This window comes from Haliotis rufescens, unplaced genomic scaffold, assembly GCF_023055435.1.
Source record: "Haliotis rufescens isolate VD_foot unplaced genomic scaffold, xgHalRufe1.0.p SCAF_16, whole genome shotgun sequence".
NCBI lineage: Eukaryota > Metazoa > Mollusca > Gastropoda > Lepetellida > Haliotidae > Haliotis > Haliotis rufescens.
Genome location: NW_025963846.1, coordinates 9,760,551 through 9,772,965, shown reverse-complemented (window position 1 = coordinate 9,772,965; position 12,415 = coordinate 9,760,551). Strand labels below are relative to the sequence as shown.

The following is a 12,415-nucleotide window of genomic DNA, read 5'->3' as shown; positions in this document are numbered from 1 at the left end:
TGGTTTATGAAATTTATGTAAAGTCTTTTAGTGAAACTTTACAGGATTTCAGAAGCGATGATTTGGAGTGAAAGAAGCTCACATAAAATACAACTGTTATTGAATACATCAAGGGAGTGCACTCTTGAATGAAATGCATTTATGTGAGATTGGTGTGGATTTGTAAATCCAAAATAGCTCTGTAAAATGTCCAATATCCGACTCACACTTCATCGACCAACATGCAACATGTATTTTGTCACTATTTATGATTGCCCCATGTAAAAGGTATTGAAATCAATCTTGCACTACCTAGAATGACAAGATCTCTTATGAATGATACGAATGACTGGTGGGAGAATGGAAAATCATCTTGGTTGTCAGTTTTAAAACATCCTTCAACATTTATTTTGTGTCAGGCAACATATTTTTCAACAGTCTGAAGCATAAGCAAATTCTGGGATATTGTATTTGTTTAATGAAATCTCAGCCTGTACGTGTATATACACCCATTAACAGGTGCGGATTTTGTATCAAATTTACCAAAACATATGTTTTGGGTATTGTCAAATTAATATTGCAGATGCTAAAATTACATACACATCCATTCGAAAGCTTATTTGTGTATTAATAAATTATTTGTCATTGTGAACATACACCTTGTTTTTTATTCAGTTATCATAAATGCTATAATCTGACCTGTACTGTAGTATCATTCATACATATATTTACAGGAGGGGTATGAATTCAATGTTGATGGAAATTTTTCAATTTATGAAAAATCATTTTTGAAAACAAACATCATTTGTTATTTCAATTACCTGAACATTCAGAGAATGAAATCCCTTTCTGTTGACAAAGTCAGCCTCATTGACCTTTGTCATTTGGATTTTAATCTGTGTGCCGTCAACATGGCCAAGCACATTTGGAAATCCTAAAGAAAGTACTGTATTCGACGTAATAAGCGCCCAGGGCGCTCTCAAAATTAGGAATAGGGGGCTCTTATTAGAATATTATTTTGGTAAAAAAACCAGCGTTGAATGCTAAATTTCGCGGTTTATGCTGACAGCCTGAAATGTTTATGTACGACAGATATATTTTTCCAGAATTACATTCCCCATAATTAAGGGTGAATATAACACATGAGTGTGTATTATACGCGAATATATAAGTCTTGTGTAGATTGATCAATTGGAAGGGGTGCTAATTGGGATTGCTTACTAGCCAACATATTAGCAAATATCGCCATGGGCGCTTATTAGAGCGGGGCGCTTATTACGTCGAATACGGTAATTCATTAAATATTAGCAGCGATCTGAGCATGCTTGTGGAACTGAAGCAGAGCAATGTAGTTTCATCACTTTTAGCACGAATACGGTAAAGTGTGAGTGAGTGAGTGAGTGAGTGAGTGAGTGAGTGAGTGAGTGAGTATGGTTTTACGCCGCTTTTAGCAATATTCCAGCAATATCACGGCAGGGGACACCAGAAATGGGCTTCACACATTGTACCCATGTCGGGAATCGAACCCGGGTCTTCCACGTGACGAGTGAACGCTTTAACCACTAGGCTACCCAACCGCCCCTGAATACAGTAAAGTAATTTATAGGTGGCACCAGTGAAGCGTTCTAATTTTAGATAAAAATGGCTGCCTCTGGAGACTCGGGAACACACGGTATGTATCCTTATCGTGTATGTGTTTATTCAGAGTGTTATATTAATGCTCAAATGTCAATTTTGGGTGTATTACTTACCGGCAATAGCATGGAAGGCAAGTTTCCCGTCATGTGATCTCTGGCCTGTCAGGAAAGCGATGAAGCTTGACGACAGCTGCCGGCTGTTGCTTTGCTGATACAGAACGACTGAGCAACTAATAAGTGAAAAGCCCCAGTGGCAACAAACTGAAGGAATATCAAAACTTGAATAATAGGTGGGAGACTGTGGGAACGCTGAGTGGGGTGTGCCAGTTCATCACCGATTAAACCAACGATGAAAAAAATGGTAGAACGACGAAATCTATATCTCCCAAAGAGCTCTTCGTCGTTGTACAGATCAAGAGGGTTGAATCGGTCTCGAAATGTCCGATGAATTGTTATTTTGTCCTTTTTAGCCCTTAGGCGACGCATGAGGCGAACAACCTCCGCCATCTTTCTTGCTACAAATTTTGTCTTAAGTCTACTCAGGTTCAGTCTTAGGACTTAAGATAAAATTTTGTCTTAGACTTAAGATATTCTCATAGATTGAGCTTTGTGATCCCCGATTTAAGACAAAATTTGGTCTTAAGTCTAAATCTTAAGAGTTAAGACAAAATATGGTCTTAAGTTAGTTTCATGATCCCGGGGCCAGGTGATCACACTGCAGACATAATTTGTGAAACTATTTCTGAAAAGAGAAACACTTAATAAAGTAGGGAAGCATCCAGCTCACCAGACAGGTGTATGCATCGTTGAGTCGGTAGTCTAGTGTCAGGGTCTGCAGTGTCTTGAAGAGGTCATGGTGTTCAAATATGCAGGGGTTGGCCTGTACAAACTCATCCAGACCGTGTTTCCGAGCCCGGTCCGCATCTGAAACCACAAAGGGGTGTGAACATCAGTATGTAATGCTTGGGCTTGAGGACTTCTAGAAATCAAGCAGCCATCAGAACTGTAAGAGATCACTTAAGTTGGTCATTTAAATTTTCGAAATGACACACTATAAAAAACAGAATGACATCAGGGAACCTTGCATAAAGACGTAGCGCTAAGATATCTGTTGAGTGAGTGAGTGAGTATGATTTTACGCCGCTTTTAGCAATATTCCAGCAATATCACGGCGGGGGACACCAGAAATGGGCTTCACACATTGAGATATCTGTTGAAAGCAGCAACATATTTGATCATATTTGCAGGGTCTTTGCCTTGTAGATTATTCTAAGGTATCAAGATTTCCTTCAGGAGAGAAACACACCCAAAATGGGGGTTATCAGAAGCTCTATATTTCCAATTTTGTAAATTTCTGCATTGCAATTTATCCATGAAAAGATAATAACGCGTCATACCAAAAGAAGTTAAAAGATGGTACTTGTTGTTACTTGCCTGGCGTTTGGCATTAAGGGGTTAAAACAAGGACTGGTTAGCTTGGAGTCAGTATACTGTGTCGGAGTGGGGTATTCATGTTAAACTGCAGCATGGTATATCAGTGGGCTAGCACCATAAAATGGGCATAAGTGTGGCAGACAAATACACATGAATGCACATCGCTATTTAAGTGCAATAATCTTGAACACGAAGATAAACCCCATTTCACCTCACCCCACCTGGTCTTATTTCTATACCTGATTATTATTAGAGCTACCTCAAACCCAGGAAATGGCAGCCACCATGTCAAACAAAGCTAGGAAATGTACATCAATGAAAGGATAAGGTACTTTATAATATCACAAAACTACTGCAAGAGTGGTGAACTATTAGAACAGTATCACAACAGAGCTATCCCAGTGTTAAGAGTGAAATAGCCCCAGCAAAAGATCAGTAACATTTCTGAGGCTTGAGCAAGTCTAAATCTATTTCTTAGGTTTTTTTGTTTGTTATCTAAAGCAATATTCCAGTCATTTGACTGAGGTATGTAAATCCAGACAATCAAGTGATTGATACTATGAGCAACGACTCCTCGCTTGCGGACAATGCTACCCTATCAACCAAATCTATGAACCTGACCTACTGATCCAATAATTCCATTCAGAACCTGGCCCTGTTCCACAAAGCGATGTGCAACAACTATTGTAAGCTTATGTTAAAGTATATCAGTTATGGTCACTTTAGCGCCAAGATTGCTTTGTGGAATGGGGCCCAATTTGCTGGGAACCTTTTCCAACCCAGAATCCTGAAGGGGTCTATTTCTTAGGTGTGTTTCACTGTTTGTTGTTTAATGCTATATTGCAGCTATATGACAAAGTCTAGGCTGTTGTGGACAGTGGTACCTCCTTGCATTCTGGAGATCTGCGTGTTGCTTATCTTGTTTGTCTGGACAACGGGAGGCGTTGGTTTGTGGGTTTGTCCAGTGGCTCTGTAGATCGCCTGCACCCACAACGTTCTCTCAGACTCATCGTCCGTGGCAAACATCACATTGTCTCCCTCCTTCACCAGGTTGAAGAAACACTTGCCGCCCTCCAGCTCTGCAGATGTAGTAAGATGCAGTAAGGTATGTCACTTAAAACATGAAACACTATCTTGCACCCAGTCAGCTTCTCAGAAGCAGTGACAGGGTAGAGGAACAAAATACTGCACTAAAGAGTTGAGGTAATTGCAGAATAATTTTATATTCCTATTTCCATTTATTAAATCCAAATTCTGGAAACAGTTGTACAATCAGGGAATGATCAGATGTTGTTTTTAGTCACAGTCATCAATATTCCAGGTTTATCCTAGCGGTCTGTAAATAAACTCTAGGTCAGACACAGCTGGGTCTGCTTGCATGAGCAACAAACGCTCCATGGTAATGGAGCACGATGACCCACACCGGGCAAGAAACTGTAACCCTCCAATCGTCATTTTGGCGATAACAATTTATAAACTTGGTCAAGATGTCAATGAAGATGAAAATTTTGCCATTAAAGATCATGAGATCTAACTTATAATTTTAAGTACCGTATTCGACATAATAAGCGCCCAGGGTGCTCTCAAAATTAGAAATAGGGGGCTCTTATTAGAATATTATTTTGGTGATACACAACAGAGATGAAAGATTGTAAATTTCGTGGTTTATGCTGACAGCTTGAAATGTTTATATACGACAGATATATTTTTCCAGAATTTAATTGCTCATAATTAAGGGTGCATATAACAAACGTATCATGCACGAATAAATAAGTCTTGTGTACATTTATCAATCGGAAGGGACGCTTATTGGGATTGTTCACTTGCAAATATATGAGCAAATATATCGCCGTGGGCTCTTATTAGAGCGGGGTGCTTATTATGTCGAATACGGTATATTTCCCGTTTAGCTAGGTATTTTACGTGGGTCAATAACACGGAAAATGACCCAGAAATAGCAATCAGCTGTACCTACATTTTGGTCTCATGATCTATCAGTGGTTCACTTAAATATACCCTAGTAATAGTAATAAGTCAAAGAGACTGTTTGTGCATTTTGTGGGCATCAAAACTTATTATCTGCATTAGTAATATCCACCCCACTCTACACAGCTGCATTTTTTCTTGTAACTATGGTATTCAGTTATACACGAAGGTATTGATGAATGCTGTACACACCTGGCAGAGGTTCACAGTAGTCGACAGTGAAGCCATCCAGTTGCATCATTTCTGTTGGGTCGGGCTTCTTCTCCCGGTAGCTGCACATGGCAAATGTGTACTGGGACACCTACAACCACAGGAAAGCAAAGTTTGTTTGTTGTTTAATGCTGCAATCAGCAATATTCCAGCTGAATGATAATGGAGACTGAAACAAACAATCCAGTGATTATCATCATGAGCATCGATCTACACAATTGGAATACAATGACATGAATCAACCAAGTCAGCGAGCCTGACCACCCGATCCCGTCAGTCGACGCTTACAACAAGTATAGTTGCATACGACAAACAGTCACCCCTTTTGACAAGCATTGGTTGCTGAAGAGCAATTCTAAACAGGATCTTGTTGGGGTTATGTCATAAAGGGAAAGTTAAGTGCTCTCATAAGGTTTCTCATGTATGTGTTAGAGAGCATCTCAGTCCATATTGTGTAATAGCCTTGCTAAGTAGGCCAACATCAGTGTATGACAGTTATCTCCCTTTGTACTGCATTCAGTGACTTACTTGAACAAGGACGTAATATCGCCTCTTCCACTTCTTCCAAACCGTCTTCCCTAGGCCGTACAAATAACTGAAAGAAATAGTGAAACAAACTAAATATGTAAAAATGTTATTCCATCAAAGAAGAGAGTGAGAGTGGATGAATCTGGATTTACACCAGTCAGTATGTGATGGTGATAAGGCTTGAAAAGCTCTATACACCAAACAAGAACAGGCTTTGAATGTAAGGGGGTCCTACTTGTATTAAAATCTATGGACCCTGTCATAAAGTAATTGAATGAATGCTATTCAATAATAATAAGAATAGTAAGGCTATTCACCTATTGCCAATGCTGTGTACATGTGATGGGGTGTAATTTTGTTTGTCTACGATTTCGTTGCCGGTTCAACAATCATAGCACCAAATTCGTACTTTTTTATGTAACTACGTGCTGTTGACATTGTGCCTTGCCTTGCCTTACCTGTATGACAGTGAAGTAAGAAACTGACAGTAAATGGTCTTAAACGATTACCGGATATTTCTTCGTCCCCTTTTAGACCCCTAGGTCTTTACCTCCTATGTTCTTACATAAGGGCGATGACAAGCATCTGTTGACTTTCATGCTTCATTTTGAGCACTGAAGTTGCCAATGTTGGAGCACTGACTTGAGACATGTTCAGTGTTCATTCTAGAGTGTCACAAGAATTATCAGATACAGGTGTCGGTTTGTTGTATGGTTTCTAATTCAAAAGAATCTCATATCAACTATAACAAGCACTTGCAACAGAAACATCCTGCTCTACTTGCCGGTCTGCATACTCTGGACACAAGCATTGAGAAAAGGTCATGTTACAAAACAAGGTCCATCCCAAATGGCCCCCACCTGTTTTTGTAAATTACCCTGATTTTATCATGGGTAGTGCCCCTTGTTTTGGGCAACAAGAACTAACACTGCATGTTATAAAGGTAAGAGGGCACAGAGTTAAAACAAAAACTGTCAAAGTACAATAACAATATCCAGCTAAATTGTTCTTCCAAGGTGCTGCAAGGGCCATGTTCTGTTCTTCGCCATCTGGCACTGCCATCCAATCCCCTACATCACACCTCTGAGGTCAAGCTTGGGGTCCTGGGGAAGCCCCATGGTGTTTCATTAAGGAATTCAATTAATCAAAAAGTTAAAACATGTTCCACATGGCTTGGGCAGGAAAATGAGGTAAAACCCACCCGCAGTGTTTCATGTTTTGAGGTTTATCCATGCGTACAGCTATTTTTATTGTCAAGTTGTCAGGGAAATTCTTGGCCGTTGTCATCTTGTAGGTTTCCGCCATGCGACTACTATTGGCTGTTGGTCGAATCACTACCTACAAAGTATGAACATCTCAGATGAAACGACATCAAAATTTCGGGTCCTTTGCATTGTTTCTGGTCACTAATTCATGTCAGGCGAGGCTGAAAATAGCCTGAAATGTGCATAAGATACCAAATTCACGTAATAAGCGCCCAGGGCGCTCTCAAAATTAGAAATAGGGGGCTCCTATTAGAATATTATTTTGGTGAAAAAAAACAGAGTTGAAAGATAAATTTCGTGGTTTATGGTGACAGCCTGAAATGTTTATGTACGACAGATATATTTTTCCAGAATTTAATTGCCCATAATTAAGGGTGAATATAACACACGAGTGTGCATGTACACAGGGTGCTAATTAGGATTGTTTACTAGCCAATATATCAGCAAATATCGCGGTGCTTATTACGTCGAATACGGTATCACCTGGATGGTAACAATACATACCTCACATACTTTTATAATCGTACATGCAGAAATAGAATAATAATGTCTAAAACAGGCTGCTTTTGATAGTGAAAATGAGTGAGTGAGTGAGTGAGTGAGTGAGTTTGGCTTTACGACACATTTAGAAATATTTCAGCAATATCATGGCAGGTGACACCAGAAATGGGCTTCACACACTGTACCCATGTGGGGAATCCAAGTTGTACAATGCCATACTCTGCAATATTCCAGCTACATGATGGTGGCATGTAAATGTCTGGACCAATCAGACTAGTGATGGCTATCATGAACAACGTCCTACCCTTTGGGATACAATGATCAACCTGGGCACAGAGTCTGACCACCCTATTCATTTAGTAAAATGACAATTAGAAATAACCTGAAATACCTTTGGAATTGTACATGTAGAAATAGAATGATAATTTCTAAAAAAGACTGCAACACCCACACTAAAAGACAATATAATCGTAGACACTTTAAGTTCATGTCAATCAACAACTCTCTTGGTAATCACAGCTTTGGCTCTTGTTGGTGAAGTAGTCATGAGAATGCTGTTGTTGATCATGTTCGATTGTTGTTCAATGCCATACTCAGCAATTTTTCAGCTAAATGACAGCGGCCTGTAAATGTCTGGACTATTAAACCAGTGATTGATATTATCAGCAACGTCCCACCCATAGGGATACCATGACATGAAATAAACCAAGGCGCTGAGTCTGATCACCTGATTCAGATGGATGCCCAACAGTATGATGGGGACCTGGGTCCACTTGCACAAAGCGAACCTAACGCTAAGATGTTTGTAACTCCCATTCTTTAACATAGGCTTACGATAGTCTCAGCGCTAAGTTGATCGTAACTCCCATTCTTTAACATAGGCTTATGATAGTCTTAACGCTAAGTTGATCATAACTCCCATTCTTTAACATAGTCTTACGATAGTCTTAGCGCTAAGTTGATCGTAACTCCCATTCTTTAACATAGTCTTACGATAGTCTTAGCGCTAAGTTGATCGTAACTCCCATTCTTTAACATAGTCTTACGATAGTCTTAGCGCTAAGTTGATCTTAACTCCCATTCTTTAACATAGGCTTACGATAGTCTTAGTGCTAAGTTGATCGTAACTCCCATTCTTTAACATAGGCTTACGATAGTCTAAGTGCTAAGATCAATTTGTGCAAGTGGGCCCAGGACTCCTGTGTGGGAAGGTGCAATGTAATGGAGTCCTCACTTTGCCCAGCTCCTTGTCCTCCAGGCTGAGCATGCCGGAGCTCTCTGTGTACAACTTCACCTTCACAACTGGCAGTGGGTGTGTAGTGGTGAAGTCCCCCTGTGTGTCCCAGCTGAAACAGACAGGGTAGCAGAAGTAATAGCCTATGCTTCACGGGGTAATGGAGATCTATTCTACCCTGAAACATTCATGCTGCAAAAGAGTTCTAATACATGATCATAACACATACTCAAACACTACGGATGTCACCATACAACTATCTCCCGATATGATCTTGCGATACTTTGTTCACAATATGATACATATCGCGTTACTTAATTTGCAGTTATTTTGCATGAATTTTATATTTCATGGGACATAAACACTATTTAAAAAGGCTTGAAACTTTCTAAATATCTGGTCTCATATAAATATCAAACACTACAGAGGTCATCATACGACTATCTCCCGATATGATACATATTGCGATAATTTGTTCACGATATGATACATATCGCATTACTTAATTCGCAGTAATTTTGCATGAATTTTACATTTCATGGGACATATACACTATCTAAAAAGGCTTGAATATCTGGTTTCATATTTGAGAATAAATATCACATTTCAATCAATTGTATGCAAATTTCAGTTAAGACTGGAGTGTTAGTTAGAACAAGATTCATCTGGAGCCGACATATCCCACATTCTGGTGCAACTCGGAAATGTAGTTTTGCTACTTATACCCCACATTTGGTTCATTGCCATTGTGCACGTTCAGTTCAGTGGAGAAAAATATAATGCTGTTCAGTATTTTTCAGTATCCCAAATCATCAAAAGGCACCAGTTCATCAATAAACTGATCTGTATAGCAAGTTTCATCTGGAAATATTCAATGGACGGATGGACGGAGGGACATACTGATTACTACATTCCCCCCTGACATTCAATCTAACAGCTGTTTTCTACCAATTTTCGGTTTGTTTTGATTCTTTTACAAGGGTAGATTGAAACATTTATAAAACATCTCTTTCATTTAATCAACAAATTATCTTCTATTAGGATGAAAAATAAATAATAAAACACAACAACATCTTGCAACAAGCTCTTCTGATACAAAAATTTAAACGTTTTCCAAAAGTAATGTTGATGTCATAGGTGAGGTGAAATTGGGTTTAACGTCGCGTCCAAGATTATTGCACTTATATAGCGATGTGCATGCACGTGTGTGTGTGTGGCTGCTTGTACTAGTCCGGACTGATGCCGATTTATAGTGCTAGCCCACTCAGATACCATGCAGCAGTTTATCATGAATACCCCACTCAGACACAGTATACTGACTCCGAGCCGACCAGTCCTTGTTTTAGCCCCTTAATGCCGAGCGCCAGACAGGGTAACAACAAGTACCATCTTTTAACGTCTTTTGGTATGACGCGGCCGGGGATCGAACCCCCCGGACCTTCCGCTCTCTGGGTGGACACTCTACCACTAGACCACGGAGGCGGTCTGTTGAAGTCATGAGTACAGTGTATGTGTTGCTGACATACCATGGTTTAGATGCCTCGGCCTGGTCAGTCTGGAGTTTTTCCCCTCCCTCCACCTCCATCGTGCAGTATACAATCTTGTTAGGGGCCAGGGACTTCAGACCCTTCACCTCGCTCACGTGCACCTGTCAGACACAAATACACACTCTAAAGATATCCTCAAACAGTTGTTTCTATAATTGTGAGAACGTATTTTTTTTATATGACATATTGATATTTGAAATGAAAGAAACTTTTATTTGATCTCAGTAGGGTGAAACTGACAAAAAAGAATCATTTCTTGGGAGTTTCATTTTATGGCAAGAGTTACTTCCCTTCCCATATCAACCCTGAAGGTTTTGATTATTACTGAAATCTGTAAATAGCTTCGTTACAAATAATTCTACTCCACATTTGTATACATTGGGTGGATGGATTTGTACATCCTTGTGTACTTTGTGGTGTGTTCAGTCAACCTGTACTGTGATGTGTACTCTTTGATGTATACAACTATGTGTACTGTGTGCTGTGTGGTGTGTACTGTGTGGTGTGTATGCTGCTATGTGTACTGTGTGGTGTAATGTGTGGTGTGTATGCTGCTATGTGTACTGTATAGTGTGTGGTGTGTACTGTGTGGTGTACTGTGTGGTGTGTATCCTGCTATGTGTACTGTGTGGTGTGTACTGTGTACTGTGTGGTGTGTATGCTGCTATGTGTACTGTATGGTGTGTATGCTGCTATGTGTACTGTGTGGTGTGTATGGTGCTATGTGTACTGTGTGGTGTGTATGCTGCTATGTGTACTGTGTGGTGTGTATGCTGCTATGTGTACAGTGTGGTGTGTATGCTGCTATGTGTACAGTGTGGTGTGTATGCTGCTATGTGTACAGCGTGGTGTGTATGCTGCTATGTGTACAGTGTGGTATGTATGCTGCTATGTGTACTGTGTACTGTGTGTGCTGCTATGTGTACAGTGTGGTGTGTATGCTGCTATGTGTACTGTGTGGTGTGTATGCTGCTATGTGTACTGTGTGGTGTGTATGCTGCTATGTGTACAGTGTGGTGTGTATGCTGCTATGTGTACTGTGTGGTGTGTATGCTATGTGTATGCTATGTGTACTGTGTTGTGTGTACTGTGTGTGGTGCTATGTGTACAGTGTGGTGTGTATGCTATGTGTACTGTGTGGTGTGTATGCTGCTATGTGTACTGTGTGGCGTGTATGCTATGTGTACAATGTGGTGCATATGCTGCTATGTATACTGTGTGGTGCGTGTATGCTGCTATGTGTACAGTGTGGTGTGTATGCTATGTGTACAGTGTGGTGTGTATGCTGCTATGTGTACAGTGTTGTGTGTATGCTGCTATGTGTACAGTGTGGTGTGTATGCTATGTGTACAGTGTGGTGTGTATGCTATGTGTACAATGTGGTGTGTATGCTGCTATGTGTACAGTGTTGTGTGTATGCTGCTATGTGTACAGTGTGGTGTGTATGCTATGTGTACAGTGTGGTGTGTATGCTGCTATGTGTACAATGTGGTGTACATGCTGCAATGTGTACTGTGTGGTGTGTACTATGTGGTGTGTATGCTATGTGTACAGTGTGGTGTGTATGCTATGTGTACTGTGTGGTGTGTATGCTGCTATGTGTACTGTGTGGTGTGTATGCTGCTATGTGTACTGTGTGGTGTGTATGCTGCTATGTGTACTGTGTGGTGTGTATGCTGCTATGTGTACTGTGTGGTGTGTATGCCGCTATGTGTACTGTGTGGTGTGTATGCTATGTGTATGCTATGTGTACTGTGTGCTGTGTTGTGTGTACTGTGTGTGGTGCTATGTGTACAGTGTGGTGTGTATGCTATGTGTACTGTGTGGTGTGTATGCTCCTATGTGTACTGTGTGGCGTGTATGCTATGTGAACTGTGTGGTGTGTATGCTGCTATGTGTACAGTGTGGTGCGTATGCTATGTGTACTGTGTGGTGTGTATGCTATGTGAACTGTGTGGTGTGTATGCTGCTATGTGTACAGTGTGGTGTGTATGCTATGTGTACTGTGTGGCGTGTATGCTATGTGAACTGTGTGGTGTGTATGCTGCTATGTGTACAGTGTGGTGCGTATGCTGCTATGTGTACAGTGTGGTG

The 12,415-nt window shown here is 40.4% G+C and overlaps 1 protein-coding gene across 9 annotated transcripts in view; it reads right to left on the bottom strand.

The window, feature by feature from the left end:
- Window positions 1–12,415, bottom strand: part of LOC124134384 (calcium-dependent secretion activator 1-like) — a 119,592-nt gene that overhangs the window by 47,016 nt on the left and 60,161 nt on the right. For all 9 annotated transcript variants that reach the window (XM_046499165.2, XM_046499189.2, XM_046499196.2 and 6 more), the window contains exons 5-11: window positions 10,301–10,422; window positions 8,775–8,886; window positions 6,976–7,112; window positions 5,775–5,841; window positions 5,229–5,337; window positions 3,935–4,129; window positions 2,404–2,540 (exon numbers count right to left, since the gene is read on the bottom strand). In XM_046499165.2, the coding sequence (XP_046355121.1) occupies window positions 2,404–2,540; window positions 3,935–4,129; window positions 5,229–5,337; window positions 5,775–5,841; window positions 6,976–7,112; window positions 8,775–8,886; window positions 10,301–10,422 (879 nt within the window). The remainder of the gene's footprint in view (window positions 1–2,403; window positions 2,541–3,934; window positions 4,130–5,228; window positions 5,338–5,774; window positions 5,842–6,975; window positions 7,113–8,774; window positions 8,887–10,300; window positions 10,423–12,415) is intronic.